This window comes from Quercus lobata, chromosome 1 (assembly GCF_001633185.2).
Source record: "Quercus lobata isolate SW786 chromosome 1, ValleyOak3.0 Primary Assembly, whole genome shotgun sequence".
NCBI lineage: Eukaryota > Viridiplantae > Streptophyta > Magnoliopsida > Fagales > Fagaceae > Quercus > Quercus lobata.
In genome coordinates, this window is record NC_044904.1 from 1,625,215 (window position 1) to 1,652,349 (window position 27,135).

Genomic DNA, 27,135 nt, shown 5'->3' on the forward strand with positions numbered 1-27,135 from the left:
TATTCTAAGGCATTTTTTGTAGAGGAAATTTAAATAAAATATCAGCTAAATTCACTCACAAATGTTATATTAAAAAACACCATAAGTTATGAATTTTGATTAATCAAATCAACTGTAAAATATCAGTACAAATTTGTAAATTAATTAATTCTTTAAAAAAAAACCTAAATAAATTGAAAACCTTACGAACTTCTTTTAAATTTTTGATTATTAAATTAAAAACTTCATTTAAAAGGACAAAGGAAGAATTGGAGACCGAAGATTGGAGTATTTAATTTAAGTCGGGCATTGACGAGACGTGGAAAGTTATTGGGCTATTTTTTTTTTTTTTTAACGTCTCCCGCCTCTCGAGGTTCATCATCTTTTGCTTTCTCAAACTCTCTCACTCTCCACTCTCCGCTCTCTCAGCTTTTTCTCCAAAAACCAGTGGGTCACTCTCAAAGGTACTTTGCAATTTTCTTTTCTCCAATATTTCAATGAAAGCATCAGGGTTTTGATTAATCGTCACTTGTGAAAATCAAAATCTCTATGATTTTGCTCAAGAATATTGGAATTCATTCACTACCTGAGTCAATTAATTGAGTGTTACTATTATGTATCTTGTTTTTCAGGTTTAATCAACGTTGATGTTATTTAGGCATGTCCTGTTCATGCAGTGATGGTACTCACACTATCAATCGTGCAATCATGTGGCCTGGTAAAACACTAACACCTATTTTTGTTTATCCTTTTCATCGGCTATGACTTAAACTCGCTTTATTTTTAGCGCAAATCCTTAGGAGGTTCCCCAATTAAAAAATTTGAACAATGAAGCATAAACAATGTTATACTCTCTAAGACCAATTAAATCCAAACGCATAACTACATTGAATTTAATTGGGTTATGTCTTTTGAGATGTGCATGGAATTCATGTTGTTGTTTCTATACTTGTAAGTTTTTGGCTTTGCTCCTTCACAACTAGGAAGCATGGACACTTTATTTAGGGTGCTGTACTTATGTCGTATCCGTATCATATCCGTGTCTATGTTATAATTTTTTAGGAAATTGCTTGTGTTACCATGTAGTACCCGTGTCAGGGTCTGTGCTTCTGAGCTTCACAATTAATGCATGGTAGTCACTACTCAGTTCTTTTCCTATTGTTTCTTAGAAATGTTCATACTCCAAAGCATATCAATTGTTAATGGATAAATTACCAATTCTCCTAAAAGTTTAAGTTGTTACAAAATGGAGAATTTAATCATTTAACTAGAGTGGAGACAAGATTCAAACTCGAGACAACTTGCTTTGATCCCATGATAAATTACCAATTTTCCCAAAGGCTTGAGCTATTAGGAGATGGTGAATTCAATCATGTATCCATAATTTTACATTTGGGCTTTTGAGGCAACTATATGCAACTCAACCAAGCTTGGGTTTTGTGGCTTGATTATGTTGGCCTTATTTTGAAATCTCATTATCTTTTTACTAAATTTTGTATTGTAAATTTGACATTTCTAAATTTACTTAAAGATAAAAGTTTCATTTTCTAGTGCTACTATGGGAAAGGATTGAGAAGCGCAATTGTTTTTGAAGCTGAGAGAGGATACCGGAATGCTTTGGGTAGAAAAATGAGGTAATGTACTTCATTATCAATAAGCATGGGAAGATTGTAGGCATTATTTCAATGGCATTTTCTTGTTGCAGGTTTAATAAATTTGTCCTCTCTAAAATATCAAAACTATGTTCTCGACAAAAGCATGAATTAGCGGGACATCTGTTGGCGGAACTAGCAAGAATAAGAATTGCAGATAGATCAAAATATCTTGAAAAGGTAGATTTTATGCATACATATTGGATACAATCTATTATTTGAACATTATAAATTTACTTTATCATGCATTTTCATCAGAAAGGAAATTTTACATGATAAATATGCTTATATGAAGAATGTAATTGCTTTGTGTATTTAAATGAAAACCAAAGGTTCATCTTTCCATACGTTTTCACAAAAACTGATATAGATGACATTTGTACAAATGGCTTTTCCTGAATTGTACCAGTGAGCTTCTCTAGGTTATGGCTGATAATTAAGCTATCACTCATTTCATCTGATTATTGAGCATATCCACCTGACTTGGCTGTTGGCCAGGGTCTTTGGCAAATTTATTCTACCCACCATTTGCAATGATGTTTCGTTCTGGTGTCTGTCAATGGGTTTTCATGTCATGTACAGTTATGACTTGTGCCCTTTATGTATTTTATTTCTTTAATATTTTTTCTGGTTTTTTGTTTAGCTCTTGGTGTTCGTGCCCAATTCCAGTACTTTACAGGTGCATGTGAAGTAGTTTTGATGTTTTAAAAAGAATGGGACTGGTGTTCATTTTGTTTATAGTGGTAACATGCAACTAATTGTTGGACTTGAGTTTGTTTTGAATCTATGAAGAATACCTAGTAAATTGTTCACTGAGAAGTCCAGAGTATGGAACATGTGTTAAGACCATGGATGGGCATGCTAAGATTGTTAGTGTAATCCACATCCCGGACAAATTGAACCCAAGACTTCCTCATAGGGGAGGAGAAGCACTATTAGGCTACAACTAAGGCATCTTATGGGGAAATTGAATAACAAATGTCCATATGGAAATATAGTGAATCTTACAGAGGAAAACTTAGTCAAATGCATACGTGGGCTTTTTTGAGTTTTGCCAGTCTGTTATGTTGTCATTTGAAAGATTTCTTTATACTCTTTTGCAAAGCATTTCAGAATGGGCTTAGTAAAGAATGTGATGACTGTTTGTTTCACCTAGTGTGCCCCAGTTTGTTCTTTTGCTCTGCTTTGGGCATTCCATAACTGCCTTTCCAAGTTAACTCTTTATATACTGCAATTTGTTTTGTTATAGGTATCTGCTATGATGGATTATGATAGTCTTCATGATTCAATTGATAATGGAAGTGCTAAAAAGCAAACTGGTATGAATCATAAAGATGCAATGGATGAAGTTGATGTTTCCTTGGCATGTAAAAGGTTTCCATCCATCATCTTGGGTAGGTCTCCTAAGGTAGAATTGTATAATGAGACCGCACATTGCTCTGAGATGAGTAATCCTTTAGCTGCCCAAAATTGTGAAGGATTTGTCCCTAATCTTGTTGATGCGGAGTGGGTTCAAGAGGGTTCTAGTGAAACATGGCGTTTGCTGTCTGGCAGTCTGATTGTAACAACTTCATCAAAAGGAGAAAAGGACTCTCGTAAGCCTTTATCTCCTCCGCCTATGGCTTTAGAAACTTTACAAAAATCAGATGATCTAGTCTCTGGGGAGGAATCTTCTAACAAAGTGGGGCCTGAATCACTAGTAAATGCTGCCTCCATTGAGTCATTTCTTAACAGTTCTATCAATTGCATACCTGGATTAAGTAAGAGGCACTGTGGTCAGCTGGATAACTGTGGTTTTCACACGGTGGGCTCTTTTGCAGACTATCTAAAAGCGAAGACCTAGGTTTTTTATAGTTTGCGAGTAGGCATGGGCTCACACTACTTTTTTTTTTTTTTTTTGGTTTCCATGTAGTTGCGGAAATTGCTGCATCATTTTCCTCGAACTTATGCTGATTTACAGAATGCACAGACTGGAATTGATGATGGACAATACCTAATTTTCATTGGAAAAATTTTATCTTCAAGGTAATTAATCCTTTTCCCCCCAAAAAATTGAATTGTATATCTTGGATGTAATTTCTCTTTTGGTGAAGTATTTCTATTTCTTTCAAAGTGTTCAACTGGTGACCTTTTTCAGCTACATCTGAGAGATATTTTAGTTAGTGTTATCATAGGCACTCCAGGTGCCACCTGCCTTGGCATGGGGGTGATGCAAGGTGCCAACATCTTTTTTTGATCTACTCCATGTGAGATAAATCGTATAAGTTGCTCATGGCTCCTAGTGAAAGCAATGCCAAGATATATCAGAAAAAAAATGATATTTAAGAAAACAACAGCCAATGTGATGAGGCCATTGTAAGAGTTCTAATTGCTTGTAGAAGGGAGAGCATAATATCATGATGTATTAAGTGATGATAAATAATATGGGTGTATGAGATCAATGGATAGTGGTATGTATTCTAAATGACGTAATAGAAGCTATACTCATAAAAAGTGATAACATCTAAAAAAGACAAAGAAAAAAGATTTGGCTAGTTGACTCTAAGGGACAGTGAGTAGAATTTAGTGTCTAAAAGATTTACCAATCAGTTATATAAGTTTTATAAAACCAGCATATTTAGTTTTCTCATTGTTATATTCAGCCTTTTTTTTTTTTTATCATTGTTGTATGTGTGCCCTATTTTGGTTGTGTTCTATGACTAGTTTTAACATTCACATTTACTATGATTTGATGTGTCTTTATATCTGGTATACCGTTCTTGTTAGAATTAAGTGGTTAAATGATTAAATTTTCCATTTTCCTATGTCTTAAGTTTTTGGAACAATCGGTAATTTAACATAGAATTAGAGCAAAAGGTCCTAAGTTTGATTCCTGTTTCCTCCACTTTACTTCCCATTTAAAATCCCATGCGTTGGGCCTCTCCTATTAAAATGTAGTTTGAGCCCACACGTGAGGGGAGTCTTAGAATTAAGTGGTTAAATGATTAAATTTACTATTTTCCAATAGTTTAAGCTTTTGAGACAATCAGTAATTTAACACCTGTTTTTTGGATTTATGGAATCGGTCATTAAAAGTTAAAACTGTCTTTTTAAATGCATTTTAGCATATTATAGTGAAGTATTAATTTCCTTTTTATTTTTTGGGATAATATTTGATTCTTTAAAATAGAAAATGAAATTGTGGGTTTTAGCATACCTAGTGCACAAGGTTCTCGGTTCTGAGGCCTGGGAGAGGTGGTTCGTTGGCAGTCTTGCCCATAATTTTTTGAGAGGCTAATTCCAGAACTCAAACCTGCACCATATCACTTGGGCAGAGGGAACTTGCCATTGCACCATGAAAACAAAGTGATTCCAAAGAGAGGCAAGTTTGATCCGATGAATCCTTTAGAAGCCCAACCTTTTCTCTACAGTCCAAATTGTCCACTTGTATGCAATTGAGTCTTTTTTTCATGTAAAACAACTCTTTTATCTCCACATCAACATTGACCTATTTTTCATTCCATTATTTATTTATTTTACTGTTTGATCTTTTTACACACACACACACACACATATATATATATATATATTGATAAGTAACTGAAAAATGTTATTTTTAATAAATAACTGAAAATTTTTATTCAAAAGAGAAGATTTTTTTAACATAATATGTTGTGTACTAAATTCTTGTAATATGGTCTTATGGAACTGAGTACTGAAGCTTTAGCACATCAACAAGATATGCAAGTGCAACCATTTTATTTGCATTTATTCTTATAGGATTGGTAATAGTAACTGTAGAGAACCTATAGCGAGATGATTTTTCATGTTTTATGTTTTATTTGTTTTGAGGATAAGGATAACACTTACTGTTCTTTCTGCAGGGGAATAAGAGCTAGTTATTCTTTTTCATTTCTTGAGGTGGTTGTAGGCTGTGAGATTGCAGAAAATCAATCAAATCCTGAGCATACAGCTGATGATGTTGGTAGTAAGGAAAAGAAGACAATTTATTTGCATCTGAAGAAATTTTTTCGTGGTAGTCGTTTTACTTTTCAGCCTTTTCTTAAAAGTATTGAAGCGAAGCATAAAGAGGGAGAGATTGTTTGCGTTAGTGGTAAGGTGAGAGTCTTGAGATACTCAGTTGTTGAGTTGCTTTTGTTGTTCTTTGATGTGTTTTGATTGGTCTTGTTATCAATTTCTGTTTTATAGTTCTGTAGTAAGAGTCATACCTTGAGGAAAGGAAAACATTCTAATAAATCTTCAATATTTGATCTAAATGCTTTGTGTGAGACATTGTACATTGTTTTAAGAATGAATATAACTGCTGTTAATTATTTTGATCTACTTAAACTGTCATTCTCATTGCTCAATGCTTGGTTTTGAATACTGCTACACATTTCAGTGGGGCAGTACCTAGCTCTGTGGGGTTAGTGGGCATATCCTTTTCAAGGTTGCCTTCTTGGCACTTGGGATAGGTCTTACCTCCCCCTCCCCCTTCCCCTCCCCCGCCTTAGCCAATAATATAATAAACAATTTGTTTAGTTGTATTAGGAAAGTTATTTTCCTCGATGGTGGGTGATTGTAAAAGCAATTATATAGTTGGTGTTAAGAAAATAACAATAACAATACCACTAATTAAAAAAATTCTAATAACAATACCAACCAACAATAGATTAAACTGATGTCAGCATATAATAAATTGTTCTAATAAAATTATTACCTCAATGCTTTTTCTATGCCAAAAATTTTGAGTCAAATTGAAAATATTACAATCAGAATATCATTAAAAAAGAGTATCATTAAAAAACATGTAGAAATTAATAATAGAAAAAGAAAAAGAAAAAGATTGATTGCAAAATTGGGACAAGCAGAATGAAGGAGACAGAGAAGCAGATCTGGAAATGTGGTAGCGGAAGTTGTTGTGTGGGAGAGGAGCAAGGGTTGTTAGGTGGGTCTCTGGGTGTTGCAACTTGTGACAGATTTTTTTTTGGGGGAGAGGGGGGTTGTGATGTCTTGGGAGAAATTGTTTTACACCCCACGCCTTTTTTCCTGGTCAAACCAAAATTGTTTTCGGCTGGACCAACATTTTCTCAAATGCCCAAAAATTCTAAATACATTTCAAGAACATGTTTTACACTAAATTAAATGGGGACTAAAGGCATGAAATCAAAACTTTTTTTCATGCATGCTTTTCTCCCCAAGTTTTTTGCCTAATTTGGGGGATGGTTTTTGGTGTGCGTAGGTGAAAAACTCCATTTAACTGCCTCTCCAGCCTTCTTCATTTCCACCCCACCAAGCAAGGGAAAACTTTATTCCCTTCTTCCATCCTTCAAGTTTTCCCCCAACCAAACATACCCTAAGAGGTATTGATGCATGTTCTCTCTTAGTGTTGAAGCTAAGCTCTAATTAAAAACCAGAAATCATAGGGAAAATGATGTGGTGTATCTGGAGGGAGAGGAATAGGTGCACTTTTGAGGATGTGGAGAGCTCAGGGGAGCAGCTTCTTGCGTCATTTACAGGGTCTTTATTTGATTGGTCTTGGGCTTGGGGACTCACATCTAGCGATTCTCAATTTATATATTCCCTTTGTTCTTGTACATAGTTTTGAGTCTTTACTGTATGTTTTTGGCGACCTCATGTTCTTTTCCATGAAGTAGTCTTTTTTTAATGAAACTTTATCTTACCTGTATTAAAAAAAAAAAAAAAAATCATGCATTATTGTTATTTTTGAGTAGCATCAAGGTGGCATTGGCAGATGGTCATGTCTTGTCGGAAAGAGTATTTGGAAAGTTAAAGTGCCTACCAAAGTGGCTTTCTTTGCTTGGATTGCAGCCTTGGGGAATATTCTTACTATTGATAATTTATGAAGATGGGGAGTTCTAATTATGAATTGGTTGTATTTGTGTAAACAAGATGGGGGCTCTGTTGATACTTATTGCTGCATTGTCAAATAGCTAGAGAGCTATGGTCCTTTTTTCTTTGTTTGTTTGGGGTGCAGTGGGTTATGCCTAATATATTGATGCATTGGAAAGGGCAGTTTGCTAGGTACGGCATAAGGGATATTTGGAATGCCACCCCTCTTTGTATCATGTGGAAGGAGCGGAATAGCCGAACATCCTAAGGCTTGGAACATTCTATGGTGGATGTGAAGCTCATGTTTTTACATAATCTGTTTGGATGGATGACTACTTTGGGTGGTCATTCTGGCTCTAGCTTGTTGAATTTTATTGATAGTTGTACTTTTCTCATTCATTGATTCACATATATTATATATCCCATATACTGTGTGGTGTCTTTTATCTTTTAATTAATAAAATTTACTTATTTATCAAAACAGAAAGTTGCGTACCAATCCAAAAAATGAAGGTAATCCCTGAAAGTTGTGAGAAATGGATGTGCAAATAGAAAGCTTGACCTACATGGTCAATTTCCAAAACTTAGAATGCTTTAAACAAATCCCACAGGTTTGATTGTCCAGAGTGTCAGGCTAGTAGTACCATTAGTTCAAATTTGTAGTGGGGGCTCTTTGGGATTTTCCAGCCTAATCAATTCTGGTTTCAAAATTTAGTTTAGTTTCTCATCTTTTTTCTTAAATTTGTAGCTCAAGTATGATTTGCTCTACTTGTAGTTAATTTATTTGCGGTTTGATTAATTAGCACATCTGTTGGTGTGATGGACCAGATAATGACAGTAGGGGTTAGACTTTGTCTTGATGAAATAAAGAATAGTTTCTATTTACAATCTACATGCCAAGATTTATTTTCTCATCTATGAGCATTCCATTATAGTTTGTTTTAGTATATGTAAGCCTTGTACTTAAATGTCGCCTTTTAGTATAGGTGAGGTCTATGCGTTCTGAAGGTCATTTTGAAATGAGAGAATACAATATTGATGTGATACAAGAAGAACAAGATTCGTCTTTTCAGGCAAAAGGGAGGCCATATCCCATATACCCCTCAAAAGGAGGCATAAATCCAATTTTTCTAAGAGACACTATTGCAAGGTTGGTTCCTCCTACCTTTTAATAGGTTTAAATGTAGTTATTGATCATTGCTACACCCTTTGGCAGGGTAACCTTGGATCTAATATTTCCCCCTTTACTCAGACGCTTAATTAGTCATTGAAACTAACACTTCAAAGTCTCTTACCTTATTGCTTGCTGTGTTTGATCCTTTCATGCACAATTTCCAGTAGTTGCCTATGATTAAAATTTCCCTTTAACTTTCCTTTTCTTGTTATATCTATTCTTTTGTAAAATTCCTTGTGGGAAGCTATCTTAGTCCAATGAATTTGTTTCTGCATTGAAAAGTAACTGTTTTGTGTGCTGTGTCTGGAAATGAAAAGTCAGCTCTTTTTATGATTATGGGTGTGGATAAGACACTCTTATATTAGATAACTGAGTTGTATGAAGCAAAATTGTTTAGTGTGATGGTGTACATCTTTCCCTTTATTTTTTATTTTTTATTTTTATAATAGGTTGATTCTTTTTTAATGTACTGAGAACTGATAAGTTTCATTTCAAGAGTTGGTATATGATTTCTTGAACCTTTCAATATTGGATGTACATTTGTTCACCTGAAAGTGATCGAAGTTTTAGGTAAATATGAGGAACCTTTCTAGGCCTTTGAAGAAGGAATAACCTCCTTTGAGGTGTAATATTGGTTAAATGTCTAGGTGTCCACCCCGTCCCCGCCCCTTTTTTCTTGAGACATACTCTATTCTTTTGACCTAAAGGGCTAGGGGTTGACCTCAATTTGGTGATTTAGCTGTAATGACATTCGTGATTTATCATTGGGAGCTAAGTTTTATCATTGTTATTGTTTTGTTTGTTTTTTATTATTTCCTTCGAGTATAGAATTGGTTGATTATCTGTCTGTAAACACTCTTTCCCTTGATATATAAAATGATTATTTTGATTTTTTCCAGAGCTTTACAAGCCTTGCCTGTCAATATTGATCCTATTCCTAAAGATATTACTCAGGACTTCAAACTGTTAACCCTTCATGATGTAAGTCTATACTTCCAGTTGTTTCATAATGCATACTTGTTTATTCATAAGCGATATCGTGGTCATTCACTGCATTAATTACACAATTGAAAATGTTTTTTCTTCATCCGCTTTTAATTCTGAAATTAACATGGTAAGTTGTGGCTAAATTGATACAACCATGGAAAAAAATGTGTGAAGTTCATTTGAAACAAAAATTTTATGGTTTTAAGCTCTAGTTGTAAGTATTATATGGTTAAACGGTTTTTAATTTGGGTTTTATTTACAACTTATGGTTAGTTTTGTATTCAGGGTAGAATTGTAATTTTTGAAACTTCTGCACATTAAGGCTAGGATGCATGGACGCAGGTATGGGTACGAGTATGATATGGCGACAATAGCAATTTTTGAAAAATTATAACTTGATACAACAAATAGGATACCATTACAACACGGATACAACACAGGTACGACACCCTAAATAAAATGTCCATGCATCCTAGCATTAAGGGTAGTTTGGGAATTTAGTTGAGTGTAGAATATTTTAGGATATTTTAAGTATATTAGGATTATTTCGTTAGAGTCTAAGTTAGTCTTATATTATAATAATTAAATTGTTACAACAAGTGGGGGAGGGGGATTCCAAGTTCCAACCCTAGTTCTCCTCATAAAGGAGACCAATCAATGCCACTAACCTACAAGACTCTTTTAGTCTTTTATTACCTAGTTGGTTTTACTTTACTAGTCAAATTAGGAATCCTAATGTTGCTAGTACAAGGAGTCCTTGTATGTTTATGATTAATGCACTCAAAGAATTGGAGTTTTAATTTTTTGATAAGAAAGAAATAAGATTTATCGATAAAATTTGCAAAGCCCAAGTATGCAGGATGTGACAAAGGGACACCCTAGGCATCACCTAACTCATTCCTTTAGGCACAATATAAAATCCAATAGCTCTCTAGCTATGTCACTGTGTAAAAATAGGTGATAATGATACCCCTATGGTCTCCCCATCAAACTTACACATACTACACCAATCTGTAAGAATGATACCTCTTTTCCTCAAATTATCTGTTGTTAAAATCTTAATTTAATTGTTGTTAGAATCAGGGTTAAATGATTCAAAATTATCCTAAGTTTTCCTAACAACTTAACCTTTGAGACAATCGATAATTTATCATGGTTTCAAAGCAAGTGGTCCTCAGTTTGACTTTGAACCCTGTCTTTTAGATAGTTAGAGTTAAAAAATCCCACATGTTGGGCCCCGCATATTAAGGGGGAGTTTGGGCCCACATGTCAAGGGGAGTGAGAATAATGGTTAAATGATTAAATTCATTCCGAGTTAAAATCATCATTTCCTAACAACTTAAACTTTTGGGATAATTGGTAATCTATAGTCCATATAAAAAAAAAAGTTACATGAGGAGCTCTAACATGCCATACAGGTCCCCAAATGAAAAAAAAGGATTGATTGGCCATGGATTCTAACCTCAAATCATCCTATGTTAACATTGACTTTAATTTGTTCTCAGTTGCATATGTTCAGCGGAGAGGAAATAATATCCTTTTTTAAACAATGCAGGCATATATTGGGATTCACCAACCGAAGAATATAAATGAGGCTGATTTGGCACGCAAAAGGCTTATATTTGATGAGTTCTTTTATTTGCAGGTGACCTTTATTCACAATATATTGCTCTTTGTTCAAAATTTATTGCTAATTATTGTAGATTTTTCCTCCTACTGTTAAGGTGATAATGTAATATCTTCTTATTGGCCATTGCTCTCTTTATGAAGCTAGTTTCTTATCTATTTGTGGTTGGGTACACATTCATCTCTCTCTCTTATTTTAATTTATAAATCTGATGCCATATCTTTCATCAATCAGTTATTCAAATATTTTTCTTGTTATCTCAATTGTTGTTCTTTCTGTAGAGCCTCCATATTCAATTTTGACACCCTCAAACTGTTCAATGGTATTGCATGCACAATGCACATGACTCATCATTATGAGCTTATTCTTGTGCTTCTGTAATGCACTGGTGTTCCTTTACGGCTAAAACTTCTGGAAATTAAATATTTGTTTTCGTACTTGTGCTGTTGTTGCAACAAATTTTATTCTTTTCAGAAAGGAATATTATTTTTTTGAGTGAGAACTTCTAATTTCAAATGAGAATGCTGTCCTTTTTTATGGGGCTCATTGCCTAATAGCTGTTTGCAACTAGTGCAGGTCACTAGTTACTTGATAGTGTCATAATGAATCATGTTGTTTATGATTTTTTGAATGAAAACTTCTAATTTCAAATGAGAATGTTGTTCTTGTATCATGGAGCTTATTACCTAATAGCTGCTTGCAACTATTTTGCGGGTCACTAGTTACTTGATAGTTTCATACTGAATCATGTTGTTTATGGATTCATATCTGAATTCCCCTTTGGAATTATTGATGCTGGTAGTGATTATGCTTTGCTGTTAAGTGTTGGTCACATGTAAAACTCAGACTAACCAAACCATCGCTCTTGGTCAGTTGGGACGCTTATACCAAATGCTTGAAGGTCTTGGTACAAAAATAGAGAAAGATGGCTTGCTGGATAGGTATAGAAAACCTGAATTAAATTCTGTTTATATGGAAGAATGGTCCAGTCTCACCAAGAAGTTTTTGAAGGCTCTTCCGTATTCACTTACTTCTAGTCAGCTAAATGCTGTTTCAGAAATTATTTGGGATCTAAAGCGGCCAATCCCTATGAACCGGCTGTTGCAGGTTTTGCATTCAATATTGCTGCTCTTTCATTATCAATATATCTGCATCTCATTTGTAATTGTTTTTAGGCTCATGTGCTACTTTAAAGATGTACAAATGCTGTTCTTGTAGTTTTGACGTGTCGATCTTGAAAATTGACTTACTTAAGAACCTTCTCCCTTATGTCACTGGAATTTGTTTGGTTACAATATATATCAATACATTCTTTCCATGTCAGGACCAATGATGAGTTGGTGGTATCCATTTGGATAAAATATTAAGCAAGGATTTTTGTCTTCTTGTTTTATGTAAAGCTATACAAAAGAGTCAGTGATGTATGTTGCAAATCCTCCGCTTTCCTGTTACTTTATTTCAACTTGGATTATGTTCTTTCATCTAGTAATCTTCCTTTAGTTGCCAATGAGCTATATATCAACTAGCACTTTCTTCTCCCATAATAAATGGTTGGAGGTTGAGGCCGTGGGTTCAAGATGGTGCCTTTGTATCAAGCATGCTGACTTACGGGCACATTTTTTTATTGACTTGGATAATAACTTGTCTGTTTCCCTTCTTCATTAACTGCTGATTTCCTAGTAGCCCTGCAAGCTTTTGCAAGCTAGGTCTGCAAATTACTGCCTTTTAAAATTATTTAAAAAAAAAAAACTCCCTCTTCTAGTTCTTTATGAAAAGATATTATTAGCATTGAGTTGAGATAGATTTTTCTGTGACCTGCATGACACATGCAACTGAGACCGTAAAAAGCTGAAAGGGTTCTCATCTGATAGTAAGCTGTGATACTTCTTTCAGGGTGACGTTGGATGTGGGAAAACTGTGGTAGCTTTTTTGGCATGCATGGAAGTTATTGGCTCTGGATATCAGGTTAGTCACTGTAAAGATTTTATTTTGTTATTACTTGTAAAAAAAAAAAAAAAGATTTTATTTGTTGTATTTTTATATTGATTACTTTTTACAAATTATATGGTTTTCAATTGTTTTATATTTGTTCTAATCTGTGATAGTTAACTATCATTAGGAATACTTTATCTTCTGTGTAGGGAGCTTTCATGGTTCCATCTGAGTTGCTTGCTATCCAGCATTATGAACACTTGCTTAATCTACTCGAGAAAATGGAGGAGGTAGAATGTAAACCTTCAGTAGCGCTACTCACTGGCTCTACCCCATCAAAACAATCACGGATGATTCGTGAGGCATGCATTTCTCATATAGCTCTTTTGTGTTACCCTTTCTTTTATGTATAAAATAAAAATCTTTTGAGATTCCTATAATTAAAACTATGGGTTGGCAGGGTCTTCAAACTGGAAATATCTCATTGGTCATTGGTACCCACAGTCTAATAGCCGAAAAAGTGGAGTTCTCTGCTTTACGCATTGCAGTGGTGGATGAACAACATCGCTTTGGTGTGATCCAGAGAGGAAGGTTTAACAGTAAGGTGGTTCCCTCGACTTGAATCAAATTGCTCCTTATTAAGTTGTGAGATGTTAACAAGAGCTACCTCATCTTTAAGTGAATTTTCTCATTTTAAATCCTATCTTTTGCTCTTATTTGCACATGACCAAACTATCTCAAGCAACTCATTTTTTTATCAACTGGAGCTACCTCTATCTTTAAGTGAATTTCCTCATTTGGAACCCTATCTTTCTTTGCATATCCACTTATTCACCATAACATCTCACTTAAGTTCTAATTTTACACGTGCCAGAACATTGTCCAGTCCAATTTTTTTATCTTAATTTTCATTGTCTGATTGTGGGGCAGTACTCCACCCTTAAGCTATCATTATGCAAAAGTGACTGATGTCTTTGCCATACTACTAAAATTATGGATATTTCCAACAGATAATAGTGCATGTGTAGTTTGCTGTATAATTTTTTATGATACCACTTTAATATGTCCTATACAAAAGTGATTAATATCTTAGGTATTGTACTAACATTATAGATTTTCCATCTTTCAAGTCTCAGTTAGTAGCTTAGTTTTTGTGTGTGTGTGTGTTTCCGACTACTATTTCTCAAAATACAAAAAAAAAAATAAATAAATAAAATCTTTACTCTGTCCTCTTAATCTTTTGCCAGAAGGAGTTCATTGCAATAAAAGCTCCGCTTTGTTGTAGCTTTCGTGCTCTTTGTCATTCTACCTGCTAATTCAAATATTTGCTTGGCGGTGGGGGCCTGAAATTTTAGAGGAGGAAATTATCAATAAGGAAAAGAAACTGTGAGATTCTTCCTAATAGTAGCTGGCTGGGGATAACCTTTCTGAAAATAATTGGTACTTATAATCACATAATAGGACATGCAATGGGCTACTTTGCTTGTAGATAAGTGGAGGTTGCTATACTAAGTAAAAAAGGCACTTAGTAAATAATTTATGAGCTGATTTTGGTGGAGGTTGGTGGCTTAGGTAAGTGGGAGTGGTGGCCAGAAGAGGTTCAGGCTGGCCCTGGAGTCGTTTTTATTTTATTTTAATGTCCTTAAGAAATGTGTCTGGTACATTTTTTGAAGGGCATATAATCTTTGGGGGAGTTGATTGAGAGAGTGAGACTTCTGTAGTCATTTGCTCATAAAGAAATACAATTGTTGATTTTACATGTTCTTAGTGGCATTGAAATACTGTTGAATGTAGAATATCTCTACATTTTGTTAATAATTTTTACATCTTCATGAAGCGTTGAAAATATCCTTGAAATGGTTGTTCTCATTGATATTATTTTCATCTATACCTTTATGTTCTATAAGCATTTGTCATATTGTTCACAGAAGATAAATAGTCTTCCAAACATATGGCATTTATTGCTCCCATAAATAAGGGGTATAGGACCAATGAGCTATAACCCAAATGGCACTTCCTCCTCCCTTAATAATGGGATGGAGAGTAAGGTCTTTGGTTCAAGATCCATGGGGTGCATGTGTAGCTTACCAATATAAAAGTAATAATAATAATAATAATAAATAAATAAATAAATAAAAGTAGTAATACCGATACTAACATTTCAAAAACTTTGTTGATAAAGACCTCAGCATCCAGAATCTCAATCAATAAGATTATTTTGTAAACCCTGATTGTGGCTATTAGTCCAAGTGGAAAAGCTGCCACTCTTTTATTTCCCTAGAATATAAGATTGGATAAGCTTTTATGTTTTGCCTAATCAACATTATATGCACATTTCTAATGCATGCTTTAGCTGTTTCTAGCATTTCCATCTGCTGAAATAATTTTTAGTTTGTATTTTTTTTTTCTTTTCTAGCATTGATGCTGTAGCTATTGAAACTTATGGCTCCAATCTGTTCTGCAATTCATTCTCTAAGTTGAGTTGATTGAGACAGCTACTCCCTGCAGTTATATTATAACTCTGAAAGTTCAAGAATGGGAGCTAATAACTTAGATGGGCCCTCAAAAGGTGATGAATATATGGCACCCCATGTTCTTGCCATGTCAGCCACTCCTATCCCTAGGACACTTGCTCTGGCTTTATATGGGGATATGTCCCTGACACAAGTATGTATTGTTGGCCATCTTAAGTTACAGTTTGTGTTTTCCATGATCCCATGTCTTTCTTTTTTTGATTGGCATAATCCATATCTTGTTATGATCTTCCTGAATCTTTTATGTGTAATTTGAACAATTTTTCAGCATATATCTTTTCATAATTCAATAGTTGGGAGTCGGAAAATACTACCAAACTGGATGCAGATAAGCTTGACTCACCCCCTCCACCCCCTCCCCCCTCCACTATGACTCACCCCCTCCCCCCTCCATCCGCCACCTTCCCTCCTCCACCTTACCCTCTCCCTCCACCACAAACACTAACCCCTCCCTCTTTGTCCTTGCCAATCCATCCACCACCAGTGGCATATGCCTCCCAGAACTTTGTCCCTACTCCACAACAATTCATTCCCCCTTATCCTTGCCCTCTCACTCAACCCTTCTACTGGCCACTTCAGTTTGGTCAGTACATTCCTCGTTATATCCAAACCCAGCCCTCTCCCTCTAATTCTAGGCCTTCACAGCATCCGCCTAAACCTGATACCAAGCCTTCTTACCCCAAACCAGGGATACCAAATGGGAAGCATTCCTTTTCTTTTCGTATTGATTCAAAGTCATTCTACTTGGCTTTCGATGGAGGTCGTATGGATAGTTATTCCATCACTGAAAAAAGGGGTAGGCATCATGGCTCTATTCGGGTTGGTAGATCGGGATTGGATTGGACCATTGCTTGTTTGGTAGAGTTGTGCCGGTGGGACTTTAGCAAGAAACACTTTTTCAAGCGGTTCCACGAGCAGTACAAAATCTTGGAATTCTCTAGTAGGTCAAACAAGAGTGGTCTTTTTTTGGAGATCTCTGAGTATCATAATGGGGCAAGACGTGGCTGTTTGTGTGTCCCGGAAGGGAGGAATAAGGGCGGTTGGGCGTTCTTTGAATTGAAGTTACGTGAGTTCTTCTTGGGAAAACCGGCTTCTAGACTAGGGAAGGAGGTGGCTGCTGGCGGTGGTGGGCCTGAAAAGTCCACCGGTAATTCAAGGAATCAAGATTGGAAAAATCTTAATGGAGACGTGAAATCAGGAAGGAATTTATGTCTGGCAAATCAGTTTCCAAATATTCCTGAGAACTTAAATCAGAAGGAGAGTTTTGGGGGATTTCAAATTTTAAATAAACATTCTATTAATAGACCCTTACGTGGCCCTTCTGCCAAATGGACCCAGGCCCATTTTTCCTTGAAAATTACTGTTGTTTTAGATGGGAATTCTCACCGTAAAGTCCACTGGAGTAATTTTGTTAAACCAGAAAGGGCTAAGATGGGCCCTGTTTGGTTAGAGCCCGGGCTGACTTGTGATCAAGCTCAGCGGGCTAAACCCACTAAAGCCCACAATGAATTCATTATGAATATGTTACGTTTGACTGAAAGAAGTACATGGGAGGTGGGAGAAGGATCGGGGTCACTTGTTTCAGCCGAGAAGGGTCTGAAGCTGTCTCCAGGAACCGGCGAGCTAGATGGGGGTCTCCCAAGGACCGATGGGTGTGTGGATGGTTTTGTAAATCATGCTTCGTCGACGGTTACCCAGATAAGTGAAGGATCGAACCCCCAAGGCTCAGCCGAGAAGCCTTTGATGATGGCTCCGGGTACCGACGAGATGGGCGATGCCCTTACAAGGTCCGATGGGTGCGGTGGTAAGGTTGGGGCTGTTGGTGGCCTTCCAGTGGACCCTATATCAAGCGGGGCTGAGGTGGGTTGTATGGATTTTAGTGCGAGAGTCGCCGATGGTTCAGCAGAGGACTTTCCAACCTCTGGGGCTGTCCTTAACTCCGATGGGCAACCTGTCATTGCTGAATCATCAGCTTCCCCGTCTCTACTGGACTCTGGATTTTCCGATATGCTCCGTCACCATCAGATGCTGGGTAAAAATTGTGTCTATCCCCTTTCTGAGCTGGGATTTGATTCTAAGAATGATGAAATCTTGCTACTGGACTGGGTCAACACCATGAGGTCAGGTGAGGATGAGGATGTTGGGAAAGCATTGGATTGTGTGCCTCTGGCTAAGTGGGATCCCCACGGGGGTATGGAATTAGTATCAGAGGAGGCTGCTTTGGATGATTTTCTTGAGGGGGAGGATCTGGAACCTTCAGTGTGGGTGAAGAGGAAGATCAAAGGCTTTGGTAAATTCGTGGGTTTTCCTATTGACTCATGCGAGCAGCAGTGCATTGCTTTTTTTCAGAAGCTTGAGAAAGTGTGGGAAAAACAAGCCACAGTAGGTAGTTTGCGTCGTAATGCATCCTCTTCAAAAAAAGGAATGAGGGAATTGAGGAACTTAATCTCTTCCATAAATTATGAGGGGCAATCTGGTCGACAAACCAGAGAGAGTGAGAATTTCTGCGGGGTGGGCTCAGTTAGTTGTCCATGAATTTGAAACTCTTATCTTGGAATGTGAGAGGATTAAACAATCCTCATAAGAGGGATACGGTGAAGAATTTACTCAAGGAGTGGAAGTGTGATGTAGTGTGTTTCCAAGAAACCAAGTTGGATTCTGTCAATCTTGCTGTCGTGAAAAGTCTTTGGAGTAGCCCTTTTGTTGATTGGGAGGCTTTGGATGCTATTCATACAGCAGGGGGGGTTCTTCTAGCTTGGGATACAAGGGTGTATAAAAAAATAGATTGTATGGTTGGATGCTTTTCTGTTTCTGTTTTGTTACAGGCTGTGGTAGACGGCTTTGCTTGGATATGTACAGGGGTGTATGGTCCGAATGCTAATGGTCTTAGGGATGCTTTGTGGACTGAACTTGATAGTGTGAGAGGGAGGTGGAGTACTGCTTGGTGTCTTTTTGGTGATTTTAATATCATCAGATACCCAGCAGAGCGCCTTGGTTGTTCTTCTTTCAGTCCAGCCATGTTTAAATTCTCGGACTTTATTGAAAGGAATTTATTGGTTGATATACCTTTGGTGGGGGGTGAGTGCACTTGGTTCCGTGATTCAGAGAACCCTTCTATGTCTAGAATTGATAGAGTGCTGGTATCCACTGATTGGGAGGATCATTTCTTGGATGTGATTCAAAGGCCTCTTCCTAGAGTGATTTCGGACCACTGCCCTCTTCTTGTGGAGGCAGGTGGAATGTCGAGGGGTAAGTCTTCTTTCAAATTTGAGAATATGTGGCTTAAGGTGGAGGGTTTTGTGGATCTTGTGAGAGGTTGGTGGAATGGATACCATTTTGTGGGACCTCCTAGTTATGTTCTAGCTTGCAAATTGAAAGCTCTTAAAGGAGACTTGAAACATTGGAATAAACATGTCTTTGGGGATGTGGCTTTTAAGAAAAAATCCTTGCTGTCTGAACTTCTGGAACTAGATTTGAGAGAAGGGATGCAAACTTTGTCACCGGCAGATAATGCAAGAAGGGTTGAGATAAAGGCTGATATTGAGTATTTAGCTTCTTTGGAGGAGATTTCTTGGAGGCAGAAATCGAAGGCTTTGTACTTAAAAGAAGGGGATAATAATACTAGATTTTTTCATAGACTTGCTAATTCTCATAGACGTACAAATACTATGAGAGGTGTGGAGGTTGAGGGCATTTTGTATGAGGATGAGTTTGCAATTCAGGATCAAGTGGTAGGTTTTTATAAGGCCTTGTATCAGGAGACTGAATCTTGGAGGCCCACTATTGATGGTTTAGAGTTTGCAAATCTGGATGAAACCGATCGGATTGCTTTAGAAAGGGAGTTTGAGAAGGAGGAGATCCTTGCAGCCCTACAGGAGTCTAAGGGTGATAAGGCTCCCGGTCCAGATGGCTTTACTATGGCTTTCTTTCAAAAATGCTGGTGTGTTCTTGAGAAGGAGATTTTGGCTTTTTTTGCAGACTTCCACAAAGAATGTATCTTTGAAAAATCACTCAATGCTACCTTTCTGTGTTTGATACCCAAGAAGCTTAATGCAGTCAATATTAGAGATTTCCGCCCAATTAGCCTGGTGGGTAGTTTGTACAAGCTACTTTCAAAGGTGTTGGCACATAGACTGCGTTGTGTGTTGGATAAACTTATTTCCAACTCCCAAAATTCTTTTGTTGGGGGAAGACAGATACTTGACTCTGTTCTTATTGCAAATGAATGCTTGGATAGTAGATTGAAGAGTGGTATTCCGGGTGTGATTATTAAATTGGATATTGAGAAGGCTTATGACCATGTGAGTTGGAGTGCCCTATTTTACCTTATGGAGAGGATGGGTTTTGGGGAGAAGTGGGGGAGATGGATGAAGATGTGTATTTCTACTGCTCGTTTTTCTGTCCTTATTAATGGGTCTCCTGTTGGTTTCTTTGGCAACTCTCGTGGTCTTCGCCAAGGGGATCCTTTATCTCCACTCCTATTCTTATTGGTAATGGAGGTATTGAGCAGGTTGTTGAAAAGGACAGAAGATGGAGGCTTTATCAGTGGTTTCCAAGCAAATCCCAATACACATGGAGGTTTGCATATTTCCCACCTTTTGTTTGCTGATGATACTATTCTCTTTTGTGATGCATCAAAGGAACAATTATTACATATTCGTATGGTTCTAATTTTCTTTGAAGCTATCACAGGACTGAAAGTAAATGTTGGCAAGAGTGAGATTGTGCCGGTTGGTGAGGTTGGGAACTTGGATGCTTTAGCTCGTATCTTATGTTGTAAGGTAGGCTGTTTACCCATGTCTTATTTGGGGATGCCTTTGGGGGCACATTATAAGGATCCCTCAATTTGGAACCCTATCATTGAAAGGATGGAAAAAAAGCTTGCAGGTTGGAAGCAGTTATATTTGTCAAAAGGAGGTAGACTTACTTTATTGAAGAGTACTTTATCAAGCCTCCCTACTTATTATTTATCTTTGTTCACTATCCCACAACATGTGGCGGACAGATTGGAGAAAATTCAGAGGGATTTCCTTTGGGGGAGATCTAATGAGGTCTTTAAATTCTCACTTGTTGCTTGGGAGAAAGTTGTGTGGCCAGTGGAGTCTGGTGGCTTGGGGATCCGGAAAATTGGGCTGTTTAACCAAGCTTTGCTTGGGAAGTGGCTCTGGAGATTTGGAAATGAGGTCACACGGTTATGGAGGCAGGTTATAGCTTCCAAATATGGGGAGGCCAGTGGGGGATGGTGTACTAGAGTTGTTAGAGGGACTCATGGTTGTGGTATGTGGAAGAATATTAGGAAGGGGGCTGAGAGTTTCTTTGGTCATGTGTTGTATGCGGCAGGAGAGGGTTTTCGTATCAGATTCTGGCACGACCCTTGGAGTAGCCCTACTGCCTTGAAAGATTTATATCCAGCACTGTTTGCTATTGCGGTGAACAAGGAAGCTATGATTTCAGAAATGGTTGATTATGATTTGGATGGGGGTGGTAGAAGCTGGAATTTATGTTTCCGTCGTGCATTTCAAGACTGGGAGACAGGGATCTTTTATGATTTCTTTACATATATCTCTTCTAAGTTACCTAGGGGGGGTGATGATACCATGATATGGCAATTGAATCGTAATGGTGTTTTTGATGTGCGCTCTTTCTATAATTCATTGCTAGCAGCTCCAGTGGTGTCTTTTCCTTGGAAGAGCATTTGGTGTGTTAAGGTACCTAAAAGGGTGGCTTTCTTCTTATGGACAGCTGCTAGGGGTGGGCTTCTTACTATAGACAACCTCGTTAAGAAGACATTACCTCTTGTGAATTGGTGCTGCCTTTGTCGATGTGAAGAGGAAACTGTGGATCATTTATTGATCCATTGTAAGTATGCTTATACTTTGTGGAGTGAAGTCCTTCGTTTGTTTGGGGTTCAGTGGGTGATGCCGAAGAATGTTGTTTCTCTTCTTACTGCATGGTGGAATTGGTTGGGGAGTCACACTTCAAAAGTGTGGAATATGGTTCCAGCTTGTATTATGTGGTTAATTTGGAAGGAGCGCAATGCCTGTACTTTTGAGGAAACTGAGAGATTTGTAGACTGTGTGAAGTCTTTGCTACTCAGGACTTTGTTTGAGTGGTCCCGGGTTTGGGGGTTTACGCATTGTCACTCTTTGTTTGATTTCCTTAATTCTGTTAGCCTTTCTATTTGATTGGTTTGTATTCTTTTCAGTGCAGTGAGTTTACTATCGTAAATTCATTGTGCTTTTTTTTCTCAATAAAACTGTTATTATCTATCAAAAAAAAAAAAAAATTCTTTTTATGTCCCACTCCTCCAAAAATCCCCCCCAAAATAATTTTTGGTTGTTTTGATGTTATAAAATGTATATCGTGTATTAGGCTGCATAGCTTTTGGTTATATTAATAAGCACTTGGTGATTGAGGAGCATTTAATTCGAAAAGGGTGAGTGGGATGGTCTTGAGCCTCTTCTTTTTAGGAGGCATTTAGGAGGGGCGTTGTATATTCTGATATTTATGATATAGAGGGATGCCTGCATAGTAGATCAATTTGATTTTGATGTTTTCTGGAATTAAAACTTACATCAAGATGTGGCCATTGAGCTCTAGCTCAAATGACACCTCCTCCCCACCTAAGAAAGGTGGAGGGGAAGGTCATGAGTTCAAAACTCACTAGGTGTGTTTGTAAACTGACCAATAAAAATCCATCAAGGTACTGGAAAGTCTTTTGTAATTCATATTTTAAAAAAATTGGCTGCACATTTAGCTATTTGATCCTGAGTTTTTACAATTTGTTTGTTAAACATTTTGTCTTTTGCTAACCGCAATTTGTTGGTTTATTTTTAACAGATAACTGACCTACCTCCTGGAAGAATACCAGTTGAAACTTTCATTATCGAAGGAAATGACGATGGCTTTGAGAATGTGTACAAGGTAATGGTCTTTCTTGCCATGAATGATCTAAAGTACAAAATCATTTCTTATCTTTTGTGGTTCTCAAGTTAAGGCATGATTATTTAATATTTGAAACAAATTAAAGCCATCAATGCAAACAAGAAATTCTTTGTATTGGACTTCGAAATGTTCTCTTTTAAGGAATATAAGTAAGAATATCTGCATTTAGTTCAAACAAAAATGTATCCCTTTCAGAAGTAAAAGACTTGCTGCCATCTTTTGTTTTTAAAAGGAAGCTCAGTTGGTTAGAGTGTTGGTCTTATGAGCTGAAGGTCATGAGTTTGGGCCTCGCCGGGACCAACCAACAAACTACAGTCTACAGCACTCACTTATTTGTATTATTTTTACTTATCAAAAAAAGGATTCTGCAGGATGTGACAAGAAGAATATGTAAATGGGATTCAGTTTTCTCATTGTTATGAACCATTTTATTTCCTTTTTGCTTAATATTGTTTATATTGAAAAATTCCCCTCATATATATGAGACTTGTTTACTTCCCTCTCTCATTCTCACTTCGCTTTTTACTGTCAAAAGGCTTGGAAGAAACTCACCTAGTTCTACCCTAAACTAGCATGGGTTAAAGTTAAACCAATCATAAGATGCTCACATCACCAAGTGCTCATCTGCAATCAACAATTTGTTATTAGTCTTTTGTCATTAAATTGTTTTTGTATGGAGCATAAATTATGTAAAAAGGAGTATAAGGTTTTATGAAACTGAGAGATAAAGAAGAGTTGAATAAGGAGAGTCAAAGAGGCATCAGCATAGGACATTAAAGTTAATTCTGGTATACTAATTGCTGGGACAAGTATAATTCACAAGACTGTCAGAAATTTGAGAGAGAGAGATGGGTATGAGCTGTTGATCACATTTCTGGAAAGTCTAGACATGGTACACAGGCACAAGGCTAAAATGTGTGCTTGCATATATGCTTTTTTTTTTTTCCTTTTGGCGGGGAAATTTCTGCATATACATCTGTAGGATTTTAAAGGTTCATTGTTCTCAAATAAAGGCCGGTCATCAATGGATGCTAAAGTAGCAGTAATGTTTTTCTTAATTACTTTGTTTTGCTTGTAACAGATGATGCTGGATGAGTTAGAAGTAGAAGGGAAAGTGTATCTTGTGTATCCAGTCATTGAACCATCTGAACAGCTGCCCCAGCTTCGTGCTGCGTCTGCAGATCTTGAAGTCATATCTCATAGGTTTCAGGGATACAGCTGTGGGTTGTTACATGGAAAAATGAAGAGTGATGAGAAAGAGGAAGCATTGAGACGGTTCAGATCTGGAGAAACACGTATACTACTTTCCACACAAGTAATTGAGATTGGTGTTGATGTTCCAGACGCATCTATGATGGTTGTCATGAATGCTGAAAGGTTCGGTATAGCTCAGCTTCATCAACTTAGAGGACGAGTTGGACGTGGAGAGAGAAAGTCTAAGTGTATATTGTTAGCATCTACCACCAGTGGCCTAAACCGGTTGAAGGTTCTAGGGAAATCGTCAGATGGTTTTTACTTGGCAAATGTGGACCTCCTTTTACGTGGACCTGGTGATTTGCTTGGTAAGAAACAGTCAGGTCATCTTCCAGAGTTCCCCATTGCCCGATTGGAAATAGATGGGAATATTTTACAAGATGCACATCTTGCTGCACTGGTAAATTATTTCTTTAACCCCTTTTCATATTTTTCATTGCTACAAATATACAACGGTCTTGATAGCCTTTTTTTTTTAATAATTATTTTCCAAGTATAATTTTTACTATTCTAGTGTTAGGAACTCAGGTGGCCTACAATTAGAGTTATCTATCTGGATTGCAGATTTTTTTTTTTGTGTAATGATTTGGTTAATGCTAATTTCTTTTGAGGTGATTACTAACATTGGTAACGCACTTGTGCCCAATAACACACTGGCATGCCTTGTGTATTATAAGAAGTATCAAAAATTTGTTGCCTAAACCACTTAGGAAAGGAACAAGATATGTGTATCTGATCTGAAGTACTTGGGATGTATGGCCTTCTTGTTTTAGGACAAGGGGCTCTAATACCAAACAGAGTAGGACCACAGCAAATGTCCTTTGGCCAGTTTCTTGAAGGGTTTCAGTGGTTGCACGTAAGGGATGATTTAAGGGGTTGGATGGACTGGTCATAACAACTAATTTGGGTTTGGAAATCAGCACTGGTCATAACAACTGATCTGAAGTACTTGGGATGTATGGCCTTCTTGATGTAGGACAAGGGGTTCTAATACCAAACTAAGTAGGACCACAGCAAATGTCCTTTGGCCAGTTTCTTGAAGGGTTTCAGTGGTTGCACGTAAGGGGCGATTTAAGGGGTTGGATGTACTGGTCATAACCACTGATTGGGGTTTGGAAAGGGTGAATCTTGAAGGCAAAGAGTGGCTGGAAACAGAACTTTAAGTTGCAGGATTTTGTTTGGCAGTAGGTGTTTGAGGGGAATCAGGGATTTTTGGATTAGGGATTTTGGTGGAAAAAGCAGGAAAATAATGTGTAGGTATGGTTTAATTGTGGAATAACAAGATGTATATGTTTTGGAGCTTAAAATAGGTGAGAAATGGAAGAATAGCATATCTGATTCAGGACTGTCAATGGTAAATCAGGAGTTGTAGCAGATATAGTTTTGTGTTTGGAGGCTAAAGGTGCTTTGCGCTAGGTTTTTTATTTTATGGATTTTAAGGCTCTGACAGTGAGAGATCAAGGTCGGATTGTAATGTTTGAAGGCTAGATGAGGTGCTGATAATTATGAAGAAAAGAAAACAAGGCTAGGCATCATACCTAATTTTCTTAAGCATCAGAGAGTTTTCATAACACAAACCTCAAGAGCATAGTTGCAAAATTCTTGTATAGCTTATTCACTATTCAATCAAAAGCATTATATCAATATAAAAAACCTTTAAGTATTTCTAACCCTACATTTGGCTCCATGGCCTTTGACTACTAAGCCCAAATCCCCGTTTGGTGTGGCAACTCAAACACATGTTTTTAGTTTTTAAACAACATTACACGTATTTCCACACACTTTTTCACCCACATATATTTCCACACATATTTTCAAACAACAAAACACATGTTTTTAAGTACATGTACCAGATACCCCCTAAGTATCTAAAAACTTACCAATAGAAAGCCTGATAACATAGGAGACCTTAATATAAACAAATGGCTGGCTACAACCCATATCCATAAATCTAAAAGGCCAAAATGCAAATTGGTTCCCCAAATTTGTGCAAGCTGTTAATTTGGTACGTCTTATGGGGTCTAAAATTGGTTCTTTTTGCTACTTTCACCTGGCTAGTCATGTCTTTTGTGTCCACTTTTGGCACTTAACTGGCTGCGCGTTCCTTTGATAATGCCCACATCTAAAAGGTTTCCTAATCAGAATGGAAGTTGCTCATTAGGTAAAGGAGTGACACTTAGCATGAATGAGTTCAGATTGACACTTGGCTAGATTATATCACTCCTTTGATTGGTTTCCTATCTCACCTAGTTCCTAGGACTCTTCTAGGGAGCAATAGAATTATTGGGACATTTACAGAGGCATGATATCATACAAGGTGCCACCTGATGGGGGTGACCATTGGACTCTAGTGGGCTTCCGCTGATGTGATGGCCTTCGAGTTTGGGGATTGGAACTCCAATGTTTGGGGCAAATAAAGTTGATTAGTTTGTATTTTTCATTAGCTGTTGTTCCTGAAAATGGTGTTTTGTGCCATTGTTGGGCTTTCTTTTTTAGCTGTCCCAAGGTTGGCGTAATGGTTCGTTTTAGGAATTGGATGAGTTTCTGGATAATTTTTCATCGAAAGTCATAGTAATAGTGCTGTCTTTCTTTGAAAAGCCAAATTGGTGGCAAATGCCCTGATGTGATAAAGAGTGCTTGAACGGAATCTGTTTCACTTTTGTAAACCTGTTTTGCATGGTTGGTGCTTTGGGAATTGACCTGTATAACACAAGCTATGTTTGTTCAATGCAGAAAATTTTAGGTGCTTCTCATGATTTGGAACAATTCCCCACACTCAAAGCAGAGCTTAGTATGAGACAGCCTCTTTGTCTTCTGGGTGATTGAATCGTAAAATTTTGCAAATTTGTCTAGTCCATGCTGAAGATGTTTCACGGTATGTTGGCCTCTTTTTTTGAAATTATAATTGCGTCTGCAGCTGTATGTTTTGTATGATATGGTTATTCTACAAGCTTGATGCTTCCATGTAAAGCACTGTAATGATGGTTTTCATACCATCTTTAGTATTATACTATTCGGTTTTTTCCTTTTCTATTTCCATTTTATTTTTTTTTCTAGTTGTACAAGAACTCAACTCTCTCAGTTGGAAAATATGTGCAATTGAAAGTTACTTCGATCTTGTAAAGGAAAACTATTTGAAATTTGTAAGGGTCATGAAATTCTTATCTTTGCTTAGCTATTGAGAGTTACTTTGATTTTGTAAAGGAAAACTATTTGAAA

The 27,135-nt window shown here is 37.0% G+C and overlaps 1 protein-coding gene across 2 annotated transcripts; it reads left to right on the plus strand.

Annotated features, from left to right (window-relative positions):
- Positions 1–286: 286 nt before the first annotated feature.
- Positions 287–27,135, plus strand: LOC115973768 (ATP-dependent DNA helicase homolog RECG, chloroplastic). 2 transcript variants are annotated; one of them, XM_031094016.1, is made up of 18 exons: positions 288–443; positions 612–697; positions 1,531–1,613; positions 1,685–1,811; positions 2,881–3,435; positions 3,544–3,656; positions 5,495–5,729; positions 8,450–8,613; positions 9,537–9,618; positions 11,180–11,269; positions 12,125–12,358; positions 13,145–13,216; positions 13,393–13,545; positions 13,644–13,787; positions 15,692–15,850; positions 22,558–22,641; positions 23,744–24,316; positions 26,650–27,135. In XM_031094016.1, exons 2-18 carry the CDS (start codon positions 659–661, stop codon positions 26,740–26,742), a joined length of 3,000 nt encoding a protein of 999 aa, XP_030949876.1. In that variant the 5' UTR covers positions 288–443; positions 612–658; the 3' UTR covers positions 26,743–27,135. The 2 variants fall into 2 exon arrangements, with proteins under 2 accessions (XP_030949882.1, XP_030949876.1); XM_031094022.1 differs by lacking the exon at positions 15,692–15,850 and having other exon boundaries at positions 287–443.